Source organism: Melospiza georgiana, chromosome Z, assembly GCF_028018845.1.
Source record: "Melospiza georgiana isolate bMelGeo1 chromosome Z, bMelGeo1.pri, whole genome shotgun sequence".
In the NCBI taxonomy this organism is placed as follows: Eukaryota; Metazoa; Chordata; class Aves; order Passeriformes; family Passerellidae; genus Melospiza; species Melospiza georgiana.
In genome coordinates this window covers 798,097-825,356 of record NC_080465.1, presented here as the reverse complement: position 1 = coordinate 825,356, position 27,260 = coordinate 798,097, and the positions used below count along the sequence as shown (strand labels likewise).

Sequence of the window (27,260 nt, the reverse complement as noted above, 5' to 3'; positions counted from 1 at the left end):
AGCAAGCAAATGCCAATGCTAATATTTAGTGCTTTTCCTTCCCAGTCTATAATGTACTTGATTTTAGGATGCAGCTGTTACAAATGCGACTGACTGCTGCCACATAAGCCTCCACGTAATTATATTTGTCCTCTGCAACAGAATTACTTCTACATAAAAGATGGATTTCACATTTTCTCCAGCTGAAAGAACATTCACCTCCTGTGTGATTGCACACAGGGCACTGTGACAGCAGTGACCCATGAGCTGACCATGAAATGGCATTTCCTTGGCATTCATTTTCTTCCTCAGAAGTTCTACAAGATTTCTCCACCTATGTCAGTATATTAAAAAAATAATTTTTTTTTTAAAAGGCAGCCAAAGAAGATAAGCAGGCACACCACAGTGCAAGAGCACCACAGATCACACACATCTTGATGGATCAGCAGGGAAGATTGCACAAGAACTCTTTCCTCATCAGTTCCATAAGCACATCAAACCTTTTGATAACATTTAAGTACAACCTGGAGAGAAGGGCAACTTAAGGAAAGAAACCCATCCCAAAATTCAGAACAGATACAATTTCCAAATATTTTGGTGGACACCTGGGAATGTGTTTCAGCAGTGTGTAAAGCTGGCACCTGCAGTTGATGTTTTAAATGCAGATGGTAACCTGAATTGGTAATGCAGGGAGCCCTTCAAAACTGGCCTTCAAACTCTCAGAATCCCACACAACATGTGAATGATTTACAAATGACATGACATATTTCTAAGTTTCCACTCTGCAGCCAGACTGACTTTATTAAATCCTGCATACTTATGGGACAGAGGAATACTGAGACAACTGGGAGAATATTTTGCAGAGGATCCACGACAGGTAAAGCTGTTCTATTTAATAAGCCTCAGTGATATTTCCAAAGCTAAGCCAGGTAGGACAGCAATGATTTATACTCATGCAAGACAGGATAAGAGAAGCTTTAAAAGTGACAGCAGTGACAATTTTCACTTGATTCCACCTGCATAAGCCTGTCACAAATCTTGAGTTCTCATCTCAGCATATCTAATAAACCCAGGTGCTGGGCTGCTTAAGAGGTGACAAGGTCACAACCATGTCAGTGTGGTTTTGCAGAAACTTTGCACAAATGGTCATCCTCTAGCAACAGCTTTTGCCATGACCCTTCTCCCCACTCCTACTCACCCCTGAGTCCAGCCAAGGGACTTCCCAGAAAGCCAGGATGTGTTAAACAGTTTTCCCTAAAACTGATCATTACATTCAGCAGCTGAAACAACACAGAGTTTATACCTGCCTCCAGAGCTACAGAAAGAAAACATTATTTACACACTGCTGGCAAACTGCAAGGACATCCACAAAGCTATGTGGCAACAGCAACTTTTTTTTTTTACCTGCCCAGAAAAGCCCCACATTTTGGTTATACAGTAAAACTGTGGCTGAGATGCAACAGCTGATACCAACAAACTATAAAATTTCTTCCATAGTATCAAAGAGTTTTTGCACCTTGTTTGTTTTCAAACCTGGCAGCAGTACAGGCTCATTCACATCACTGGCAGTAATGTCTACACAAACTTCACAAAGGTTCTCCTGAAACACCACTCAAAGGAACCACTTGATTCTTTGAGTTCTGATTTGGAAATCAAATGGAAGGTGTAATTTTTACAAAGACTGTGTTTATCACTAGCAAGTTTTTCATTACAATCAGGGACACTGTCTGCTAAAACTTGCAAGAAGTGGTGCTTTGAATTGGAAATTTATGTAAGGCAACTTACCTTGGATTGTAAAGCATCTTTTCCAAATTAAATTCTTTGAGATATGTAATTACTGCGGCCAGAGAGCAAATAACAGGCTTATCCAAGCTTAGTATTACAGATAGGTTTTGAGGACCTAAAAAATAATTTTTCTTGTTAAATGCTTATTTTCTGGTTAATCCACTTTGTAGAAAAAGGATAATCTGCTTTTCAATTTATTCTATTTCAATAGAAATCTGTCATGTATATACAGTGTTTTATGACATCTATAAATCAACATAATGCAAGGCCCCAAAATAACACTTACAATTCCAAATAATGCAGACACATTGCAACAGTGTAAACACATGATGAAACAGAAAACATTTGACTCATGGGTTTTCCTTCATAAAAAATCACTAACTGTTGGCATAACAAACTTCTAAATATACAGACTAAGAATGGAATTCTAACATCTTCATTTTTGTGCACAGCACTCTACTACAGTGCCTGCTCCAGCTGCAGCAACAGGAAAACCCACTCCACGATACCACAGCACAAAAAAAGTACTTTTTAAAACCCACAGAGTTCAGCTTCCTTCAGGGATGTTTTCAAAGCTGTTCTCAGGTAACACCTGCAACAACTTGAGAACTTAGTTAACAAGGCTGTCACGCCAGTCTTCAAAAAGGGCAGGAAGGAGGGCCCAGGACACTCCCAGGAGCCACCCCTGGGAAGGTGATGGGGCAGGGGGCTCTGCAGGGCATCACCAATAATGCACCAAAAAAGGTCACCAGGAGTGGCCAGCAGGGGCTGGGGATGCTGTGCTCACCAAGGGGACACTGTGCTTCAGAGAGCTGGGCAGGGAGAAACCTAAGGAGGTTCAGCAAGGAAGGGCAACCACAGGTGCTTGGGAGGAACAACCCCAAGTACCAGAACGCATTGGGAGTGACCCACAGGAGAGCAGCTCTGTGGAGAAGGGCCTGGGCTTGCTGGTGGGTGGCAAATTGACCATTATCTGACAGTGTCCTGGGGACCAGGAGGGCACGGGGATCCTGCAATGCATCAGGAGGTCAGGGAGGGGATCCTGCCCCTCTGCCCTGCCCAGGTGAGGCCACATCTGGAATGCTGTGCTCAGTTCTGGACTCCAGATTCCAGAAAGACGAGGAGTTGCTGTAGAGGCTCCAGTGGAGGCCATAAAGATGATTATGAGGCTGGAGCACCTCTCATGAGGAGAGACTGGGAGCTGAGCCTGATTAGTCTAAAGAAGAGAAGGCTGAGGAGGAATCCCATCAATCCATATAAATACCTCAAAGGGGTGTCAAAGACTCTTTTCAATGGTGCCCAGTGCCAGCAGCAGTGGCCATCGAGGAAAGGGCAGCGAGGGGCAGGGCAGCAGGAGGGAGAACTTGTGTGCATGGAGGGACAGCAGAGCCCTGGAACAGCTGCCCAGGGAGGGCCGGGAGTGTCCCTGTGTGGAGCCATCCCAGCCCCAAACATCCCAGGATCCTGTGAACTTGAGGAATATTTCAGATGTTGAGTAATCCCCCTCAACTGTTATGTATGTTTAAATTTAAATCTGTCTAAAAACACACCTTCAAGCTATGAGAAAAAGTAATCGTGGCCCTGCCTCATTTCTATTTAAATAATGTTCCTTTTTCACCAAGCTCAAAATGACATCCCACTGTGCAGAGAATGAAGCAAAGGTGGCCAAAAGCCTGTGTGACTGTAAAGGCTAACAGGGTGCATGCTTCAAAGATATTTGGAATCAAAGACCTGTAATGTCAGGCACTTCTTTTGCATAAAAATCTGAGTGAACATACCTGCAGTACCAGGCACCTCTTTTGCATAGAAGTCAGTAACCCTCTGAAAAGCATGGCTGTACTCAAAATTGTGGTTTTCCATCCTTTCTAACCTAATTCTGTCATCCTGTAACCTGTAAAGGAAAAAAAAAAATGACTTTCAGGTTTTTACACTCCCCTCATGAAGGAGGTTACAAAAGTGCACTTTCTTTTGTCTTTGCGTTGTTAGGAGTTGAATGGGTAAGGAATTAAGAAATGAGCTATTAAAGTAGGTTGAAAACATTTCCAAGCATGGTGTGTTTTTTTTAATGTTTCCTCTAACCTCTCTGAAAGTGCAAATAAAGCAAACCCAAACAGCAGCAAGCATAGCCAAAAGAGAGACAGCAAGAGGTGGTGTAACACATCTTCACCAATCATAGCAAGTATTTGCTTTATCTCTTCTTAAAGACTTCTGAGGATCAAACTTAAGCTATTATCCCATCCCATTCCATATTTAATTATCCTTTGGAAGATTTTTTTTTCCATGCTGTAGAACTAAAGGGCTGGATTTCTTTTAGCCTTACTGCAGTCTAGGCAGCCAAGGATGGATTATTGCTGATAACCCTCTCCTGCCAGCAGTTTTATCAATTATATCAGCTGTATCAGCAGCCCCTCCCACTTTAACAGCACCACCAAACACACCAAACTTTACAAGATGCAGCATTTCCCCACTGCCTGTTTTCCCTAACTGGCGGCTGGAACTAAGATTGTTTGCTGCCTTATCATGGCAATTTGCACAGTGTTGATAAGCACTGAACAGATAATGCTGGTTAAAAACCAGTTAATCAATACCCTTTCAGCAGGGCTTTCCAACTTCACAGGGAAAAACAGACAGGTTTGCTGCCTCACATTCCACATACCCCCACCTGAAAGGATCGATATATCCAGCTCTCAAAAAGGAGAGTTAATTTCCACAACACGTGTCCAACTAACCTGACTTGTCCCAGCACATGCTCAGTGATCCTGCTCTGCCTTCAACTGACTGATCAAATGAAGTTTTCAGTCTTCACACTCTCTGGAGTCCCCTCTCCCCAACCCTTCTCAGGAAGAGCAAACATCCTTCAAGCAAAGGAAAACACCAACCCTAGTCAGCTGTTTTCCTCCTTGCCTTTTTCCCCTTGTGTTGGACAATACCTTTTCACAACCCAGAGATGGGACAACTTGAGAGGTGTTTTCAAAATTTTTATTCAATTTCCAGTCTCATTTGAAGGGTGAGACAGTGCAGATGTTATAATTCACTCCATCACAATCAGAAGTTAACTATTTGTTAATTGCAGTACTCTGTAAGAGTTTCTTAGCCTGTCAGCTTTAGCCACACTGTGCTGTAGATGCCTTAAAGCCAATTATCTAAAATTACCCCTTGTGGGTCCCACTACAGTGCATCTTTCACAGTTCTGTTTCCCCACAGTATCCAGTCTTATTTACAAGGCCATGCTTTGTAACTTGTTTCTGGCTCCATTTCTCTCTCAGCAATGTCTGACCACTCCACGGCATTTCTAAGCCAGCATTTCTTGTCTCAAGGTCTGCACACTGTGTGAGCCTTCTGCCAGGCCCTGAGAACTCTCTATAAATCCATTTCCCACATTTCCCCCTGCCTCTTGTCAGAAAAAACTCCTTTGATGGCCTTGCTCATCATTTGCTGTGCACAGTGAAGCACACAAGGCACTACCACTAACAATGCCACGATAACAATCAATGCATATAAACCTATCTTGCAAAGTTCCTTTAGCCAAGGTGCAAAACTCCATCCTTCAAACAAATCATCTAACCATGATCCAGCATTCTAATCTCTGTATATGTAATTTTGTTAAAATTATTAAATGTGATCTTTAAATAGTCACCAACTGCAAATAAAATCTTTAATTAGTTGTGCCACTCCATTGTAGTTTTACTACTATTAATTAGAGTAAGCTTAAAATTATCTATTATATTGTTAATTTAAAACTAAAAAATGCTACAACAAATAGCTATACTAACATCTTTGTCAAAAGCACATAGTGAAGCACTAAAAGACACTTACTGTTGTGAAAGTTTTCATTAAGTAAAAGAATTTACTTATTTCCTAGGAAAGGGGGGAATTGATTCATTTGATTTTCTTCCCTTTTATAACCAAATGTGCCCAACTCCTTAGCATAAACTCTGGAATATGATAGTTACAATCAATATATGTTCAGTGACTTCTGACAATATTTTTGTTTGCCAACTCAGCGAAGGAGAAACATTCACAATTATTCACTAACTTAAAATTACCAACTCAGTGATCTGCAATGATCTTCAAATATTTTAATATTTGTATTGTAGATACAGCAACATCAAATATATATGACATTCTGACTGAAGAGTATGCACCTGACGTTTTAGATAAAGTAAAAAAATTTGGAAAGTTACAGATTCAATGCGTGAAAAAAACCTAAATTTTTAACAAGAGGCATGAAAAAAAAGTTTGCTGCAAAGGTTTTCATGTGCAGCAAGATGATCACCAAAAGCCATTTTCCTTTGTAATGCAGTAACATGTATAACATGACATGCGCATCCTAACCTACTCCTGTTACTGGAGGGACTGATTTATCTGTCACCCTGCTGGCAAAGTGAAAAAGGATCAGCACTGCTGGGTTTAATTCCTCTATTTATCTGACAATTCAATGCATCAACCTAAAATTTGTTGCTTAACAAGTGCTGTAGGAAAAATATAAAGAGTACTCTCACTTTGACAGAAAGATCTCTTAAGAAAAACATTTATGAAAATGCTGGAAGCTAAAAGGAAACAACATAAATAAAACTAATTTACAGAAACTGACTCAAGGTATCTAAAAAATAACAAAATCTTTTATTAGGAATGAGCTTGGTTTAAGCACAAGAGCTAACTGCAGTTTGCTACATAAAGCAGGAACCACTTCATTGTTGCTCTACAATTCACAATTAAACAGGCATAAAGTGAATAAAGACTTACTGCAAAAACAGACACTTCCAAACTCAGCTTCCTTAAAGCTCAGTAAGTCCTCCTAAGGAAAACAAGTAAGTGCAGAATTTTACCTTTACTCTGCCATGTCCATTTTGATTTAGTGCATTCAAATGCAGGGGTGCACAGACCAAAATTTCCCTGCGCATCCCTGTATCACAACACAAGCACACCAATGATGCAGAATTTGGGAAGGTGTCTGCTCCTAAAATTTAGTATAAAATTTTTACTTCTGATGCTAAGCACAGACCTGTAAAGCACAAATGATTTATTCAGTTTTTCCTGTACAACTTCTTCAAGACTCATTCAAGACTCATCCCCACTCTGCTGAGATGACCAGTCTGTCACTGCAGGGAAAAAGTGCCAGCACTGCCCAGCAAGGCAAGACAACCTGGACGCATTAGTCCTTTCAGAAATCCAAGCACACTGTGTCACCTTCCCTTATCACCATGCTTGGCAGATGTGGGAACCCAGGAAATCCCTCTGGCTGCCCTGGAGGGCTCGAGCTTCTGTCAGGGGCCTCAGAGACCCTGGCACAGAGCCCAAGATCCCTGTGCCTTTGATCTAGCCCTTGGAAAAAACAATTACCAACCTTTACATGAAGAATTACAAGCCACAAAAGTTTATGTCGAATGACAGTGAATTTATCACAGAGTGGAAAAATCTTTTTGGGGTTTTTAGAATGGGGGTTCAGGGGGCAAGATGAAGGAATCTGGGCATGTCCAGCCTTTCTCCTTCTTCTTCTTGGCCTCCATCTTCTGGGTGATGTTGGCACTTTGGGATTGGTTTAGAGTAGGAGCTCACTGTCTAACACAGGTGATGGGTATTGGGCAGTAACTGTAAATATTGCACACGCAGTTTTTAGTATAAAAAGGTAACACCGCTCTGGGGCAGGCAGAGTGCCTCTGACTGTCCTGCTGGACAGACCTGGGCAGGGCAGGAGAAAGAATTTTACAGATAAGGAACAATTAACAACCTTGAGACCGAGAAATGAAGAGCTCGGACTGCTTCTTTGAGCACCGGGCTGGGAACAGAGACTTTCTAACACATCTCAGGGTCGCTGTGAGCAGCAGAGATTCCACGAGGCAGAAACTGACTTTCCTTCACTTGTCACCACTGGATTACCTTTGTTATCCAGCCCCTCCTAGCTCAGGGCGATGCTTTATCAGGGTGATGCTGGACAGAGTTCCAGAATAAAGCCTGGATTTATTACAAGGATCTCCTCCATGGATGCACCTTGGGCAGCACCAGAGCCCAGCCAGGGCCGCACCCAAAATGAACCAAATGGTCACAAAATGAACCCAAAACGGCCCCAAAATGCACGGCCGGGCACGGGGTCTGTCCCTGGGATCAGTTCTGCTCCATTTGCACCTTGCAGTTCATTGTCCCATTCCAGCTTTAGCCCAGGCAGTCCCACCCTGCTTGTTTTTCTCTCTCCAGCCCATGGTGTTTGTGCTCTGGGGCTGAGATTTGGGTCATTTGTTCCCCAGCTGGAGCAGGAATTGTTTTGTCTCCCTGCTCTGTGCACAGAGCTCACCATCCCCTGATATGGAGCCCAGACCCACACACTAAAGCAGCACAGAACCTGAGAAATATCAAAGCTAAAACCTGAGGCATCAAGGGGGCTCAGTTCTGAGTGTGTCTGTGGAAATGGAGAACAACCATCCTCCCTTTTTGGGTGAGCCTTGGCACAGAGCTGCAGCAGCTTCTCTGGCAAAGCCTCAGGGACATTTCCAAGCAGTTGTTCTTTTGGCACCGAGCACACACATTTTTAGAAGCACAGCTTTTTCTGCAGGCAGAGTCAAGTGTTTCCCCACGTTTGCTCTGAGCAGCTTTCAGATGCCAGAGATGGAGACTGCTGTTGCAGAAAAACAGCAGCACAGTCACCTTTTCTGAGTATCTGACACAAATGGCTGCTGTCCATGAAAACCAAACAGAAATCACCACATGGTGTTGTCAGTATGTTACATACAACACAGCACCTCCAGCTTCTAAAATGCCCCATCCAGACCCCTCCTGAATGCCAGAAGGTGCTGAAAAGCCCAGAAGCAACTCTGACACACTTCAATAGACATACACACACATACGTGTATCTGCTTACTCACATGCACGTACACCTACAAATATATAAACACACACAGAGAAAAACTTGGGAAAAACTCCTTGCTTGCCTTTTTCCATCTGAACTACCAACATTTCTCAACACATTTTCTGATTTTCTCAGGGAGAACTACATCTGAAAAGAACTCCAGCCACACTGACAAGCCTGAAGCCTGGAACCAAGGAATTCTAAGAAAATATTCCTTTAGCTTTAGTAACTCAGAGGCAGGAGCTGCCAAAGAAGTGGAGTAAGCAAGATAGAGAAAAGCAAAGGGCTGTGCATGAGAGTACATCCCTTCTGTCAGGGCAGAACTAGGAGCACAGGACAAAACACAAGCACAGCTGCACTTCCAGCAGCTTCTGCACCCACACACAGAAATCTTCTTCAGGCTTCTTCCATCTGCCTGTCTCAAGAACGGGATGAGACACATTGCACTCATGTCTTGGAAAGTAGAAAGGATCAACAACTGCCAGGAAACTATTTATTATTAGCACCTAGGAACAGCCAGGATGAGCAATAGTCAAGGCCGAACCCAGACAATCCCACCGCGTCACTTTAATTTCCCTCAATTGCAGAGGAGACGCAGATGCTGTACCTGCCTGATCTCAGGGAGGCTATTTGCCAGCTCCACGCGTCCTCAGAGCGATGTGCAGAGCATGATTCACAGGCAGGAGCTCTCAGAGAGCCGGCTGGAGAGCAGCTCTGGGCCGAGCCCCGCGAGGTGGGGCGAGTGCTGTGAGCTCAGCGCTGCCCCGCGGGCACTCGCTCTGGGCAGGCCCGCAGAGCACAGCTCCAGCCCACTCAAATGAGGCTGAGGCGGCCTCAAACAGCGTCACAAAAACCAGCTCAACGTGGCAGAGAAACCCCTGAAATGCACTCATTGTCTCCGTCGTGTAGGGCTGTGAACAAGCACAGGGAGGGACAAATTAAACCCTAACCTCTGATGTAAAAGTTCTTTCCATTCGATACCCCAAGCTTGCAGAGTTTACTAGGGTCGCCCTGGTTTTTTAGAGTTTTTCTAAGTCTTCTGATGTTTACATTCTTGTAACAAACTTTCTCACTTTATGTAAATCACTTATTGTTTTGCATTCTTTGATGGAGGAAGAGAAATGTGATGGATTGGTAATTTGTCCAGTGTCATTTCAGAGGTGGCACTGTCACCCTCCAATCCACTGCCCCTTTTGGAAACCTATAAATGCTGGAGTCGGAAATTAAACTTCCCTCTTTTTTACCTTGAGAAAGCTGCATGTCCATGTCGTGTCATTTCCTGCCCTGTAGTGACACGCTAGTTTTCACATGATTGATGACAATCAGTATAACACCCCTATCTTTAAAATCTCTTTGCACCACGGTGCAAGGCTCAATTTATCAAGCACATCATCCAACCAGTCCCATCACAGTGCCAGCACAGGGCAGCTCCTAGCCAGTGACCAGCACTGCTTAACAGGAACTATCTTGTGCAGCTATCACATCACACAGCTCTGCAGAGCCCTCACCTCCAGCAATATTCACTTTCCTTTATATATACAGATACATATTTGTATATTTCAAATGTGTACAGGAACACTCAGCTAAGGCCAGTGTTTATTTTCTGGTATGCCCAGCTGTCTGTTCATTATGATCTACCTGATATGATACTGGTGGCTCTCTGTTCTTAGCTCAGATTGCTTTTATCCAAGACGTGGGGAGGCTGCCACTGAAAAGACATTTTGGGAGGTAAGCTGAACTTTTGTCTGCAGTTAAAAGGTGTTTTGCAGAAGCTGCACAGAACACGATGGGTGTTGGGTGGGTGGATGCAGCTCACACTGGTCTGGTCTCAGCAGAAGCCTGGACCAATCTGCCCTGTGCTTGTCCCACTGCCCCTTCCACCTGCAGCCTGACAGAGATGTGCCTTATGCTAGGAAATGAATCAGGCATTGATCCATTGTCTTACATTTTACTGAGCTTCATCACAGTGGAATTTACAAAAGGGGAAAACAAAATTCAGGTACCTAGGCAGGTCCTCCTTTTCTTTTTTAAAAGCCAGCTTCCAGAGAGCTAGAATGAGATCTTAAAATCTCTGCTCTATCAATCTGCCTGCTTTGGACAAGGCATTCCAGAAACAATGAATGGTGCACTTCCAGCAATAAAGCAACTTTTGGCACTCAAAAACTAACCTGAATGTAATAATACCTTTAAATTAACATTTGTAGACTATAATTTTCCTCTTTCCACATAAATCAGCTGGTAAGCCAGCTGCACAAGGGTGTCCCCAAAATCAGCAGTTCCTCCAGTCAGGATTATGCCAAGCAGAAGTCCCTCTACTCGCAGGGCTTCAAACAAATTAAACAAAACAAACAAACAAAAACAAAAAAAAAAAAAAAAAAAAAAAAAAAAAACCAAAAAAAAAAAACCACCAAACCAAATCAACAACAAACCAACTACAATGAAACAAAATCAAACAGCAACAAAAACCAACCACAAACAAGCAAACAAACCAAGGCAACAAGAACACCACAAAGTAAAGCACAGGAAAACCCTGCCCAGGATCTGCCATACTACATGCACACTGAATAAATAATACTCTTTCTGTTATACCAACAGCTGTTTCTCAATCAAAGTGGGAGCGAGGAAGGGGAGAGGACACAGAGCCAATCATCTTCTCACAACACCTTGGGATTATCCCTAAGGATAAATACAGGTATTTCTACATATCTGCATATCTTTATATCTGTACAGCAAAGATGAAAAACGCACAGGAATGAAACTGCACATTTCTGCTGTATATCCTAAAATCAGGTGCGGAAGGCTCTCCCCATCTCTCTTTCTTGCACCTCAATGACAGGCCATGAAACATGAGCCCTTCATCGTGCTTTTGGGATCATTTCCAAATCCCAACCCCCCTTTTCTGTCCTCAAGGATGGAGCATTTCATATCCCTATGTCACCCAAGTTTGTGCCAAGTCGTAAATAAAATGTTAATGATCTGTGTTCTTTCCCATCAGGTGGGATCATTCACGGTATTTTCTTTCAGTGTGGGCCTTAAACTTCACACAACATCGTACAGCTGGGCAAGCAAACAACAAAAAGGGAGTATTTACTCATTTAATTCTACACTATCTCTTACTATTGTGTCTTGTCTCAGCGGCTGTGCAGCTGCAGCTCTGCGTCCTTACATCACTGCACGTCCTGTGCTGCCTGCCACAGCACCCCTCTCTGATTCTCCACTCTTCACATTACCACTTTGTAGTTTAATGCTCAATCTGGCTCTTGCTCACACCCTTGCTGGTGATTTTTTGAGCAAGCTCAAGCACACTCATTCAGGACACCACTTAATACTATTTCAGTTTCTTTTTGAGTTACCAAGCATTTTAGAAGGCTTTTTTAGCAAAAGGGGAAAAAAGCAAGTCTACAGCACCAGACAATAGGTTGGCAGACAGTACAGTTGAGTTCTGTATTATACATTATATAACTCAAGATTGTTACCACTTTACCTTGCATCACTTAGGAAAAAAAAGACTTTGAAGTGCTTAAAAAATATTACCAATAAATTAGATAATAAGAAGAATATGACCAAAAGAAACCAAGAAGTTTTGGAGAGGCAGAGCAAAGTAAAAGATGACAGAATAGCCTTGAAAGAACTAGTTTTGAGATTCTAACACAAAAGTGTGGACTACCACCTTGCTCTAAACAGCAATACTTCCACTAGCTCTTGAGAAGCCCCAGCGAGGCACACAGCCTCCCCAAGTGACTGCACAGCTCTTTGTTCCACAGGGACACGTGCTGTCTGATCATGCTTGTCCCGACTGACAGGAACACGAACCGTTCTCATTGTCAGCAGCAGAAACTTCTGAGCACAAAGCACTTTCCTCTGTCTCTCCTGCAATATTTTTGCAAAGGCTCCCCACCTACCAGATCTCTCAGTGAAGACGTACCCATTGTGCTTCTGTCAAATCTCTGCCTACTGCCATCAGCACTCTCCATCACAACCCCTCTCTAGCATCAAGCTGATGGAGGAAACAGCCAGGAGAAAACATCTTATTCAAAGACCCATCTTCTCCAGCAGCAGAAGCAACAGTCTAAATTCAGCTTGAACAAAGCCAAGCTCAATGCTTAATGATATTTCCCAACTATTTTAATTATCCCCCCTTCCGTTATGCTGTGAGTGAGCAGAAAAATCTCCCAGGCATTTTAATTTCAACATATTTGAAACTGCACTGGCCCTCAAAACAGTGGAAGTTACGTGGGTCATACACATACATATGCAAAACACACAGTGCTTTGTCCAAAAAACAAATGCGTTTCCTAGGCGAGGCTGTTCAATTAAAAACTAGAAGCAGACAGCTACAACACAACACACTTCTGGGAAGAATCTTAAATTCCAGTTAATTGCTTTTTCAATAAGGATTGAAGAGAACCTCAAAACAAAGCTGAAAGCTGAAAGGATGTATCAGCCACAGCAAATCCACAATGGTTAGAAAGACACCAGGAGCTGCTGCAGAGGCTCCAGGGGAAGCACAGAGAGGATTTGGGCTGTGCAGCATCTCTGGGCTGGGCAGGCTGCACAAGGGAACGCTGCCAGGGATGCCATCAATGCACCCCAACATCTGCAGGGGCTGCCACAAAGATACTCTACACAGACTAAAAACATCACTAGGAAGTTGAATGGGAGTCACCACCAGCTTATGAAACATCATTTCTAATGATTATATAAGAAATGACTGAGATGGTGACAGACAGGGTCCATCCATGTCTCTGCTTTAAATCACTCTGAGCTAATCTCCCACACTGCTGCCACTACTCTACCTGCCAAGAACCGTCAGAAACATAATTCCTGTTCTTTAATCACAAGAACTGCTGTGGAAATTTACAAGGAGCACTGAACACCCAACACAGGCCTCAGTGAGAAAGCGCACTGCCTTCTGCAAGGCCACACCTGGATCTTGCACCCACCACGGCAATGTAATGATGCCAGTCCAGGGGATTCAGGTTCATACCCAGGGGGGATCCAGGTGCCCTTGCTTTGGGCTGCAGACATGCAGAGTGCCTGGCTGTGGTCCCTGAGAGAGAGGCTCAGAACCCTGGGTGATAGAAACACAGCAAAAAAACAAACAAAAAAAAATAAAAAAAAAAATAAAAAACCTCCCAAAAAACAAAAAAAAAACCCCACTAAACACAAACCAAACCAAACAGCAGCAACACAAAACTAAACAAAAAAAAGACAAAAAAAACCACAAAAAACCCACAAAAAAAACCAAAGAAAAAAAACCCCAAAGAAAAAAAACCCCAAAGAAAAAAAACCCCAAAGAAAAAAACCCCAAAGAAAAAAAAACCCAAACATACAAACAAACAAAAAAAACCCCAAAAAAACCCCAAAAAACAAAAAAAACCCCCACTAAACACAAACCAAACAACAGCAACAACACAAAACTAAACAAAAAAAAACACCAAAAAAAACCCACGAAAAAAACCCACAAAAAAACAAAGAAAAAAAACCCAAAGAAAAAAACCCCAAACACACAAACAAACAAAAAAAAACAAAAAAAAACCAAAAAAAATCCACTAAACACAAACCAAACCAAACAACAACAGCAACAACACAAAACTAAACAAAAAAAAAAGACCAAAAAAAACCCACCAAAAAACCCACAAAAAAATTTAAAAAAACGAAGAAAAAAAACCCCAAGGAAAAAAACCCCAAACAAACAAACAAAAAAAACCCAACAAAAACCCAAACAAAATCCACATAAACTAAACAAAACAAGTCAAGATAAAAATCCACCCCACTGAACACCGGTGGTAAATGCTCAGGCATCATGTAAGATTACAGACCAACTTAATCAGAAAAAGTAAAATCAGAATTAGGCCATAATACCTCATTTTAGTTTAAACATGGAAGGAAAGTGTACACATTATTGTGTTTTTAAGTTATGCTGGTGGGTTATTACCCATGGCATGCAGGCAGAAGACCTGCAATTGTTCTTTAATTCTTTACTCTAAGAAGTTATAATAAAAAAAGGAGAAAAAAATCAAAACTATATTTTCAGGATTTTGATAATTTTATACAGATATTTTTTTCACAGATATTCTGAATTATTATCTTTGATAAGTAACTATATTGAAAACAAGTGCATGATCTGTATCCAAATCTGAAAACTCTGGATACCTGCTCCTCTGGGTATTAGCCTTCATTTAAAAAAAAGTGGAAAATACATTCATTCAGGCTGTAGAGGAAAAGAAAACCAGCATGGTGATTGCATTCCATTGTTAGGGGGCTACAGCATATGTCAGATGAGGACAGACTCAGAAAACAAAAGGATTTTCCATGCAGGAATTCCCTTAGCACGTGCAGCTGTAGAGAACTTCACCCACCTACAAGGTAAGAGATACGTTCTTATTCCCTTATCAATGGGCAAGGAACTGGAGGATGTACCATTCAAGCCAAATATCCAACCACACTGTGGCAAAAGCCTCTTTTTTTTTGGTTTTTGGCATGTGTAACTCACGGCTCACATTTCATTCTCCTCTCACACCACTGTCAGAACTACTTGAACCAACTCCAACTGAAAGGATATGATAGATTATGTAACTACTTCATCCTTCCCTTTTTTTCTCCTCGATTTGGAGGCTCAGCATTTGGGACACTAGCACATTCAAGTACTCTCTACTCTACAGAAATAAAAATTTTAAAGCCACAACATGATTTTCCAGACGTCAGCATTTGCAATTACGGACGTCATCAGAGACCATGAAAAACCCCAAGTATTAAACAGCTCCATCCTAAAAATCAAACCCACTCTTCAGAAGACATTTCAAAAACCAATATAAATTTGCCTTTGTAGATGGCCTGGACCTTGCAAAGACTTTTCACACTTTTCCAAGAAAGATCCAGCTGCGTGATGCTTCAGTGCATTGTCCCTAATGACCTCACAGCCAAAGGAGGCTGGAAAATTGTATTACCCCTGGTTTTCTTCCAGCAATGTCTCCATCTGAGCTCTCCACCTATGATTAAAATAAAAAGACTCCCAATTCCAAGCTCACAAAGACACCTTCAAATACAAACACAAGAGGCAAAGTTCTACTCTAGCCCCACTCCTTTCTTCTTTGCAATTACTGGACTTATTCTCCTTCAATGCTACCAAACCATGGCAGCACTTGGAACAAAACTTTTAAGATGTGAGCAGGGAGGTGAATATAACAATAAATCCCAGTCTGAAGTGAGAAAGAAACTCCTTAGGAAGTAATCTGAATGAAAGCAAGAGAAGACACAAAAGACCAGGAGCCTTTATTGTTATATGTGTTAACCTGGCAATTAATACTGCTTTCAGTCTGCAATCAAAAACCAGAAGAGGCTTCAGGGTTTTGGGAACGTGCATTAATGGTATGTTGTTTTTAATAATTCTACCTCAAACACAAAGATGCTTCTCATGCATCTAATTAAATTTAAAAAAAAGAGTCCTGCAAATGGAGCCCTCCTGGCACCCGGGGACAGCCCTGTCCAAGCTCGCAGCCAACTCTGTAAAACCACAGGACAAAACACTCTGCCCATGCAGGAACATCTGCTCAGCCTCAGCCCAAAAAACACCACGGAAATCCCTCTGCTAAAGCAGAATTTGGCACGGGCAACTTCTCATCTCCCTCAGATAAAGAGCTTTGAATGTTTTGTAATGGTTTAATAGAGGCTGCTGGACAGAGAACGGGATACATCTGGCTGGTCAATTACACTTGTAATTAATGTCTCCTTTGATAAGATGATTTAAGGGTCCATCAAATGTGATGAATTGAACTTGTTAATTTTTCAACAAATCATTTCAGGCTTTCCTGTGAGATGTACAAAGATGCTTAAACACAGCCACGTCTCTAACAGAATAAATACAAGTAGAGTGTTATCAATTATACTCCCTACATAAAATATTTTCGTCTTACTCCACATTCCTGTAATCCAAGAGTGGGATGTTTTCATCAGAAATTGTTATTTACCTTCATTTCCTGTTCTCTGAAAAGCTAATACAAGAAAAAAAGCAAAGGCAGTTCTTTTCTTTCTTTCCAAGGATTTACCATTAAGGAGCCGACTGCAAAAAGCCACTTAAATTATTTTACAAATGGAAAAAAATAAAACAACATTTCGAGGAAGAAGGTGAAAGCAGCTTGGGCCAAGTGGTATGCTTTTATGGAAAAAAAAAAAAAACCCAAGAAAGAATTCTAAATTGAAAGTCAACTTATCTAATGTTTATGCTTTGGGGGCTGGCAATGGTTCAGCTCAAAATACAGTTTTAAGTGTCACAAGGCTGCACATCATCTCTGGAGAAGTGAGCTGAAAACAGAGGTAGCAGACTTTTAACTTTGTTCTGCCTGGGGCTTTTCCAATAAGTCAAAAATTGGAGAAAAAAAACCAGCATCTTAATTCTACAGACAATGGATACTTACTCCAACTTATTAGATTTTGTAACTCAAGACCTAAGGAAACTGAGTAATAAATCCTCTATTATTACCGACAAATTAAATGGTTACAATATTGGGAGTAGAGGCATAAATCTACTAAGTGAAACTGCATTTTTTTGCCAGATAAAGTACTTATGTTCACAAGACACACAACCTTCTATTTGTTCAATACCTGTCTCTCAACCTACAGGAAGTTATATTAAACTTGAAGTTGTATGTAGTTGTTTTAAAATACAAGAAGTTGTTGGCATAATCTGTCTATAAAGAATGTTCCCAACAAAATCCCAAGAACTCCTTTCAGTCAGCCTGACATGAAGGGCCCTGGGTCTAGATTCTGCTCATGGTCAGCGATGAGCCAGAAGTATCTGAAAACACATCCCTATTAATACACATTAATTCCTTCATGTTTCTGAAGTCGTTCCTGTGCCTGTAGATGTACTACTCTCAACGTGGCCACACTCAGGACAAGTTCTCTTTCTTTAAAAAACAAACAGAAAAAAGGGTTATGTTAAAAGAAAGAGGTTTCTTGGTGTTTGTGGGTCTCCATTTCCTGCCGCAGCTCTCTATCATGCCACGACAACTTTTGCCATGATCAGATCAAAAGGGGCTGTAGGAACACAACTTCTTAACCCACCAGCAGCACTCCAGAGCTGCTGCTGAAACTCCATTCCATTCCTTTCCTCAGTACATTAAAAACACCAAACGTGTTACTCTGCAATTAATAACATCTGATAGTGTGCTAATTATACACCACAGGATGATTAATTGATAGAGTGCATGGCTTCCCCTCTGCCATGGCTCAAAAATTACATTATGGCTTTGAGTACTGAACAGGAGATTCCAAAACAAGCATTCCAAAACACAAGTTAATTGGAGTTAATCACAAGCACATTTGATGATATTTATGAAAGCATTTCCTTGCTTAGGCAGCCCAAGGGCACTGGCATTCAGATTCTGGTGCCAGGTCAGGTCTGTGCTCTGACTCTGGGTGGGTCCAAGAGCTGGGCCACGTGTAATTTCTCACATCCAGAGTGCTATTTCAACCTAGATTAACTCAAAGCACCAATCCCAGTGTTACCTTTCACAGACAAAACAAGCTGGGTTCTTCTCAAAGCCATCAGGAATAACAAGTGCACTGTATTGGCAATATACACAGGATGCTTTATGGGGAGGCTGAACTTCTCCACTTCAAGATGCAAATTCATGTGCTATCTTTTCAGACAATTAAAACAGTTTCACAAAGCAATTAATACTCTAAGTATGGATTTCTGACAGCTACACACTGTTTCCCTTAAATTAAAGGCTTTTCACCCCTCTTCCTAGCTTCCTTTCTGTCAAATGAATATGTTTATCTTTTGGGTTTGGTTTTTTTTGTTTGGTTTTTTTTGGGGGAGAGGTGGGTTTTTTTCCCTTTTGTTTTAGCTTTGAGGTCTTTTCTGTGTGGTTCTTTTGTTGTTGTAGCTTGTTTTCTGGTGGTTTTGGGGGTTTTTTTTGTTTGTTTGTTAGTCTAGCAACAAAAAAACCCCAGCACTGCCCTGGGAATGGTTTGATGGATGGACTGTTCAGGAATCAGCTGGTTGTGCACATCCAGAGGCAGCGGTCAAAGGCTGAGTCCCAGGGGACATCTGTGGACATCAGTGACCTGCCCCCGGGTCAGGGCTGGCTCCAGCACAGGCTGAGCAGAGGGAGCAGCCCTGGAGGAGCCCTGGGGCTGCTGTGGAGCCTGGCTGGGACCCCAAAGCCCGTGCCAAACCCAGAGCCCAGAGCCCCGTGCCGGGCCCAGAGCCCAGAGCCCAGAGCCCTGAGCCCCGAGCCCCGAGCCCCGAGCCCAGAGCCCAGAGCCCAGAGTCCCGAGCCCAGAGCCCAGAGCCCTGTGCTGGGCCCAGAGCCCCGAGCCCCGAGCCCAGAGCCCCGAGCCCCGTGCCGGGCCCAGAGCCCCGAGCCCAGAGCCCAGAGCCCAGAGCCCAGAGCCCAGAGCCCCGAGCCCAGAGCCCCGAGCCCCGTGCCCGGCCCAGCCCAGCGCGGGCAGCAGGGCCGGGGCCATTCTGCCCCTCTGCCCCTCAGGCAGAGCCCACCTGCAGAGCTGCCCCAGCCCCGGGCCGGCCCAGCAAGGAGCTGCAGCTGCTGCAGCCGGGCCAGAGGAGGCTCCGGCACGGGCACGGGGATGGAGCAGCTCTGCCGGCAGCAAAGGCCGCCACGGCTGCCATCGCTCACCCGGGCACCAGAAGCTTCGGCCCGAGCTCGGGGCGGCCTTTCAGTGCTTACAGGGGCCCATAAGGAAGATGGGGACAGAATTTCCAGTAGGTCTGTTGAGACACGGCAGGGTGCTTTTAAACTCAAAGAGAGCAGATTCAGACTGGATATGAGGAAGGAGTATTTCACCACGAGGGTGGTGAGGCCCTGGCACATGCTGCCCTGCAGACATTCAAGGCCAGGCTGGACAGGGCTCTGACCCACCTGGTCTGCCCTGCAGCAGGGGGGTGGTCTGGATGACCTGTAAAAGCCCCTTCCAACCCAAGCCTTCTATGATTACATGAGCACCACTTGCTCTTCACAGTGCTCTCCTGGTTCCTTCTCTAGCCCTGACAAGACCTGTTCAGTAAAAAGGAAGAGGCACAGCCACAAAGCAATGGAAGGCATGCAGTGAGAGGGCAGGTGGCTGTCCAGGAAGCTGCTCAGGAGAGTTATCCTTCCTTTCCGTACCTCTGCAGTGCCCAGGGCATGTGACAGATGAGGCAGGTTGGAGGGGTGCCACTTGCACCCTCCCCATGGTCCAGCCTCAGCTCTGCAGAGGGGGCTGCAGGAGCAGGACAGTGCCAGGCAGCCAGGAATGCCTGGAATCTGGCTGGGAATGGGGACAGGGACACCCAAGACACATAAACAGAAGGGCAGAGGCAGGAGGAGGTGACAAAGACTCCAGAAAGAGGAGCACAGCTGTAAAACACCAGGCAGGAGGGATGGAGGGGCAAACAGCTATCTTCCACCTGACAGAAGCCAGCCAGACAGGCACAACAAAAAATAGGAATACACTCAAATATATTTGCTAGGAAATGTTCTTAAGTACATCTATCTCCCTCTGTAGAAATTCTTTCACATAAGCTGAAAGCTGGTTTTTTTTACACAAAATCTTTTTGCTTAGAAGAACACTGTGCTGCTATGCAATACATAGTTAATTACAGTAGTAGGGATTCCAAATTCTCTACTGAGAACCTAGAAGATATTCACATGAATTTTGAACATCTAACAGTCATTTGTACTCTTCCAAATTCCCAGAGGAAGAGTCCATGCCTAAAGCACACTGCTCAGGAATCTAATTTTCCAAAAGCCTCTCATCTCTGCCATACATAGGAAAGAACACCTAGTAAAAGAAACAAACATTCTCAGTCAAGCACAGAATTAAACTGCTAAAGACAGCCCAAAAGATTAATCTTGTTTTTTTTCTGCAGTTCAGCAGATTGATGGCACTTAAAAACCCACTGCAGTTTCATTCTCTTCAAAATTAGGAAAACCATTACATTCTGGGTTTATTAAAAATAAAAAAAAATTCATGGCCTTTCTCTCTTGCCCAGCTCAGGAGGGGCTGGGAACCAGGACTGCAAAAGCTTTACTCTCCTCACTCCACATCACTGCTGCCTGCATGTCAGACACGCAGGCAGCCTCAGCCTTCCTCTCTCCCACAGTCTCACTGACATCAGTGTCATGATTAAAAATGCTGAATTTCTAATTCCTGGCAATTTCTAACTCCTAACAATGAGGAAATAGGGGAAGAAGCAATGTTTGAGAAGTTTACACATCCAAGGTATTCTCAATGGCACTGCTTCACAGGAAAGGAATTATGTCCCAAGTCAGCTTCAAAGATGAATAAATTATGAAAAAGCAGTCCTTGTTAAAACAAAACACTAGGACTTCAACAAATATGCCAACATTCATAGACTGCTAAAAAAGACTTAAACTTGCACACCAGTTTTAAGAGCTTAAGACTCATTCTCCATTTGAATATGTGAAAAATCACAGCATATGAATATATACTGAAAGAAAAAACAAGAAACAACCAGAGCAGACAAAAAAAAAAAGTACCACAATTTACTTGTCACCTCCTAGAGTTTCTGATCTGTCCTGTAAAAATAAATCAAACAGTTGCCAAAACATGCTAACAAAGGCTTTGCAGTTTTATTTTTCCTGTTTCTGTTTATAAGGTAAGGGGTTTTTCCCTATGTAAAAGTTAACTTCTTCACACCCAGAAACTGGACAAACATCAAGGCTCAAGACTTAATTGTTCTTCATTTAATAATTTTTACCTCAAATGGAGGGGAGGGAAAAAAAGTCCACACCCACGAATATTATTAATCGGTGCAATAATGCCACAAATGCAGCTGCTGAACACAGCATGTTTTCCATGCTTTGCAGCCACATGGGAAATAATGCACCTTTGAGCCAGGTGTGAGTCTGGGGAAGCTCATCAGAGCTTTGGCCTGAGGGGAAGTTTACAAAAACACAAGGGCTGGGCAAGGCAGGGCCTGCAAAGGCCTGCTGTGGCTGTAAAAAGCACTGCTAACATTTTAAATCTAATTTATCATCCAGGTAAGAACAGTGCACTGCATTCTGACATAGGGCTTTGCAATTGCCTCTTCAACTGCAGCAACACCTCCAGGTGTGTGGGGGGGACAGTAATTCCACCTGGAGAACATCCTAAGCTGTGAGAGGCAGTCAGGCAGGCGTGGTGAAAAAATACACCTAAACTGTTGAGGAATTTGTCAAACAAGATGCAAGCCCCACACTTCCCTCACCTGCAGTGCCACAGGAAATAATGAATGAGAACAGCAGCATGCCCTGACTGAGACAGGATCAAACTGCCAAAAAACACCATCCAGCAACTCTTCCAGGCCACTGCAAGAGGTGAGAACACGGCGGGGGAATTTTTTCCCCTGTCCATTCAAAAGGGGAGGGCTCTGACATGACCACCTAAGCAGCTGGCTGCACAGACCATGGGCTGGACTCTCAGCAGTGCAAAACACCTCTCTGGTCAGTAAATATCTGTTCACTGATGCTTTTGGTGTTTGTATTTGCAGAAAACAGTTCACATGCTGGTTTTGCACTTCAGGTGCTTTTTTTCCTCCCTGCTGCAAATTTAACTGCTTGCAGCTTCCATTGACACAAAACATTCTCAAGATGGTTGTCACAGCTTGCCTTTCACTTAACAGTCCATGGGAACATTACAAGCTATACAAACCATGAAACCACTGCTTTTTATCATCACCAGCCCTTTAGACACTCTCCACTCCTCTGTTCCACCACTGAATGTGCAGCGCTGTTTACTCCCAGTGTAACCCTTCGGGATCTTGTTTTTGCCACTACAACCCTTCCTGTCCTTGCTGACCTACAAAGCTCAGGAGCTGAGCTATGTAAATAAATGGACATGCCCTTCACAAAAAAAAAAAAAAACCAAAAAACCTCAGTGTTAACTACATGAATGCATCCTCTGATCTGAACAACCAGCAGTCACATATAAAGACCACAAAATTAAAAGCATTTTGTACACAGTTACAAGTCAAGAGTTCATTCCAGCTGAGTTTCTACTTGACTGACGACATAAATCCATAACTCTGTCCATGAGAGCAATTAGCAATGAACAGCACCATTGACCAAACATAATAAATCCACTACAGCTCGCTCTAAGAGACCATGACAGAAACTGGAGAGGAACAAACCTGCAGAGACCTCACACAATACAGTTAAAAGCAGAGGCCACTGCTAAACCAGAGGGCCATTAGCACTGCACTTAGCAGAAAGAGCTTGAAATTATGTTTGCAGAGGTCCTGAAACACAAATTAAAAAAGCTTGTGTTGAACATAATGATGGAGGTTCAGCTACTCGAGGGATTCCACCATGCCTGGAGAGGGAGGATGAGGTTTAGTTCCCAATGGGTCGAAAGGACAAGGGAATTACAGGGAACCAACTCCAAGCCAAAGACTACTGCAGCACCAGGAGAGAGCAGAAACCTGAACCCCATACTCAGAACCTTGGGGTTATCACAGGCAACAAGCTGCAGACCACCTGCAGCCTCAAGCAAACAGAGCAGACCTGGGGGAAACGCTGGGGGGTAAAGCTGCTTGTGAGCAGCGTGTTTCCACAGAGCGTCCAAGAATGCTACAGAATGAAACACTGCCAAAAAATGACAAATGGAAAAAAGAGGAAGAATGGAGCACGCTGAAAATGCACTGAATTTTTCAACAAAATAAGGAAGGGCCAACATGAGAGGAGCAAAAATATCCCAAAGGAGCCTCAAATACAATGTGAGGAGACCAATACAGGCTAGGTTTTAAAGCAGCCAACATGTTCAGGAGGGTGGCGCAGACCCTTGACTAGAAAGAACTGGGAGTACAAAACACTGTGTTCTTAAGAAAAAAATGAAAGTATTTTCTGAAGGCAAGACTTTTTCTCTGCTTTCTAGAAAGAAGGAAATCAAAACCATGACAAGATTTTGCTCCAGGCAGGTCAGCACTTGCAAACAGATGTTACTAACAGTTTGGGAACAGCACAGTACTCACCAGAACAGTTTGTCTTAAACCACTTTTTGTAACCTATTTTTAAAATAAGCTTTGCTTTTGAGGGAAGGGTCTTCACTGGCCCCCCAGCTCAGTGTGCTTGAATAGTATTTTCTAGTCGTTAAATCCACCCTAGAAAAGCAAAGAATAAAAAAAAACCCTGACAGAAATTGAAGGGGAGCACAGAGAGTTTTGACTCTTGCCAGCGTAAAGGGGCACTGAACCAAATTAAGGCTGCTCTCACAAAGCTGCAGCACTTTACCTTAGCTCAAGATTTTATTTCATTCTTTTGGTAACCATAAGCACACTCTCTGTGCTGGCCACATCACCTTGCTCACTCAGTGCCAAGCTCTGGTACACAGCATCCAGCACCAAATCTCCTGCAACTTCCACACTACACTGGAAGAGTAGAAAGACCTTCTCTTCTCTTCTCTTCTCTTCTCTTCTCTTCTCTTCTCTTCTCTTCTCTTCTCTTCTCTTCTCTTCTCTTCTCTTCTCTTCTCTTCTCTTCTCTTCTCTTCTCTTCTCTTCTCTTCTCTTCTCTTCTCTTCTCTTCTCTTCTCTTCTCTTCTCTTCTCTTCTCTTCTCTTCTCTTCTCTTCTCTTCTCTTCTCTTCTCTTCTCTTCTCACCTCTAGTCTCCTGGGACTACTTTTCTCTCCCATCTCTACCCCCCATTTTCATCATCCCAGTGTTTTTCTGCTGCATCCCTAACACACAAAGAGATGAAGACCCTTCTTGAACCACAAGATCTGGTTCCCACTGCTTTAGTTCTTAAAAAAATTATGGAAATTAAACTTTTTACAGCTCATGGAAGATTCTCAACCACAGGTTTTAGAAAAAAGCTGCTAAAAGATGAAATCACCAGATACTGGGCCAAATAACCAAACCTGAATACTACAGACATCTCAGTATGCATTAAAATGAAATTACTGCTGTACAAAACCAAACCTAATTAAAAGCACAAGAAAGCAGCATATTGAAATCACTTAAATTACTATGAAATACTTCAGGGCCCTCTAGTGGTTTAATCTCTGGTATGAGAAAAAATCCACAAAGAATTGTTTTTAAAATAAGGCTACTGAGGTGTATGGCAATAATGTGCTCTATTTTTGTCAGTCTCACGTAATTAAGGGCATTTGGGCTGGAAAGCTGCATAGCAAATTACCAGAAAGGTGAAAAAACTACAAACTAATGCCTGTTCACAAAATCAGCTAATGGGTAGCATTTTTTGTCTTCATAAAAATGAGAAGTCACTCATTAACATTCTCTACTGTGCACAAGCAAAAAAACACAAAGGAAAAAAAATCACAACCACTCTCCCAAATTCATACCAGAATGACTACGTCATTCAAAACTGAAATGCCAAGCTCTAAACCAGCTCTCTACAGCCCCAAACCGCATGGTTAAAAACAAAAAAGTGGAAAATTGAAATTTCCTCAAAAAAATGCAACTGCAAGATTTCATCCGCACTGCTCAGAACACTGCTCCATCTTTCATCTATCACCCTAAAAGTTACATCCTACTCTGGCTTTACTACACAGAAAAAGTGATGCAGAAAGCAGGTAACAAATTTCCTCTAGAAACATGGCAAGAGAACTCAAAGCAAAGAGATGATCAGTCACAATACTTGCAGGTGTCTGCACCCCAGTCCAAGATGGTGTAAAAGGACAAACAGTACCAAATACCAGTTGCAAAGGTTTTATACACCTACCTACAGTAATAGAAAAGGAAGTCTTGTGTCTTTTAGAGACCTCAAAACTATGACAAACAGGGGAAAAAAGCCAAATAGCACCTCTTTCAGATCTGAAAAGTAAATTACTGAGCTTGGAAATTATTCCAGCAGATCCTGTGATCAGGAGTGTGGTGACAGGACCATGACAAAGACAATGTTTAAGTGCACAAATCTTTCACAGGCCAGTCAGAAGCCATGAACTTCAGCCTAAACACAACTCAGGACCAAGTGCCCAGAACTTGGTGGGATCTGGGAAGTTCTGGACCCAGCAGCAAACTGCAGCCACTCTGGAAAGGGCCATGACAGAACTACAAATCCATACCTGCTCCTGGATCTCAGCTCCACGCTGGCTCTGGGAAAGAGAACCCCACAGAACTCACCTCATGGAGGTTATACTGTGGATGAGCTTTTCAGATGGATCTGACAGCCTGGATGGAAGAATTATCTCAACTGGCTGCAGGCGCAGAACCCGACTCTCCAGCTCCGAGCGGGAAGCACCGTCCCGAAAACTGTCAAAAATCACCTCTCCTGTAGTTGGCTGGATTGCCTGCCAAAAAAAAAATGTGCACACATATATCCAGTGGATATTCACATTTTCAGGGACTGCTTCAGAGGCTCAAACTGTTAACTGGAAACAAAATCTATGGTGTAAAATTATACAGCACCCCCACACGCAGTGAAAGCGGCAGATCCAAAAAGCTGAATGTGTTTTTTTTCAAACCCATGACACAACAATAACCTCAAAACACTAACACAGCACAGCTTTGTCCTGGGCAGTGGCAACAATAACTTACAATACCTTAAAATGTAAATGTGCTTTTGTTGTTAGCAGTCCACCACTGCTCAAGTTTTAATACCAGACAAACCTACGAACTGAAGTCCATGAAATGCACATGTAATTCGAACTGGAATTTGAACACTTGCTTCTGTTGTTCTCTCCCAGCAGCAGTATGACATTCAAACAGAAACACAATCAAGACATTTTTTAATTAATTCATCACCAGCTGACTGGGCTTTGCTGTGTGTTTTGCTGGTTGAACAGGACTGGGTTTAATCTTCACCAATACAAATCTGAAGTGTAACTTGAAAGTCTCTTCCTCTAAAGAATAGTATTTTGTAGATGAAAAAAGTGCTCTCAAGCTTTAAAATATTAACCCTAAAAATGTTTAAACATTGAAATTTGTAAAGCATCTGAACAAATTATTTCCCTAATGTATTTGGTTAAAATACTAATATGTTTTCAAGTGAAACAGGAGCAAAACCAGTTTGATAAATGTTCAACTATCCACTCCATACCTTTTCTGAAGTTTTCAAATATAAAGCCATCACAGTTCACACACAGATATCTTACCTAAAGTGCCTCTTTTTACCAAAAAAAAAAAAAAAAATCAATTCCTACTCCCCCGCAAAATAAAATCTGAAAGACAGAACAGTCATGAATTTAACAAGGTAGCCACCCACCTCCCCAGAAAAAAAACAAAATGCACAACAAAACAACCCCACACAGACCCTAAAATACTGGCTCCTGAGAAACTAACTTACCATAATGCCTGTGACAATGTCACCTTTCTTCCTGTCCTTCAGGTGGTCCCCATTTTCACAGATGCAGAGGAGGTAGCTATCGGGGACATCTGCTGTTACCTCTTCAACATCTACAGAATCATCCAGCTTCAACAAAGGGTTCACATGTAACAAATGTTCAAAAAAATACTACACGGATTTGGGTGGACTGTTCACAGGTCTTTCCAGACCTAAGTCTTGTACTCTCAGACATTAATCTAACAATCTTTTTAGCTCCTGGTATCTATTAAGTTTGTTTGAAAAATTAAATTAAAAGCATGAGGTAGACAAGACCGGATAGAGCAAAACAAAAAACTGAAGAAATAAATTCATTGGTTAAAAGCTGTTTCTCTCTTATTTTAACATTTTTTAGGCAAGACCT

The 27,260-nt window shown here is 42.7% G+C and overlaps 2 protein-coding genes across 2 annotated transcripts in view; both read right to left on the bottom strand.

Moving 5' to 3' along the window:
• The window catches only part of MSH3 (mutS homolog 3), a 92,244-nt gene that overhangs the window by 56,791 nt on the left and 8,193 nt on the right, over positions 1 to 27,260 (bottom strand). Inside the window, exons 7-10 of the mRNA XM_058043454.1 lie at positions 26,861 to 27,006; positions 25,699 to 25,865; positions 3,543 to 3,655; positions 1,765 to 1,879 (exon numbers count right to left, since the gene is read on the bottom strand). Of these exons, the coding sequence (XP_057899437.1) occupies positions 1,765 to 1,879; positions 3,543 to 3,655; positions 25,699 to 25,865; positions 26,861 to 27,006 (541 nt within the window). The remainder of the gene's footprint in view (positions 1 to 1,764; positions 1,880 to 3,542; positions 3,656 to 25,698; positions 25,866 to 26,860; positions 27,007 to 27,260) is intronic.
• Positions 22,471 to 27,260, bottom strand: part of ZFYVE16 (zinc finger FYVE-type containing 16) — a 78,986-nt gene continuing 74,196 nt past the window's right edge. Inside the window, exon 19 of the transcript XR_009115896.1 lies at positions 22,471 to 22,491. The gene's annotated coding sequence lies outside the window, so the exon portion shown is untranslated. The remainder of the gene's footprint in view (positions 22,492 to 27,260) is intronic.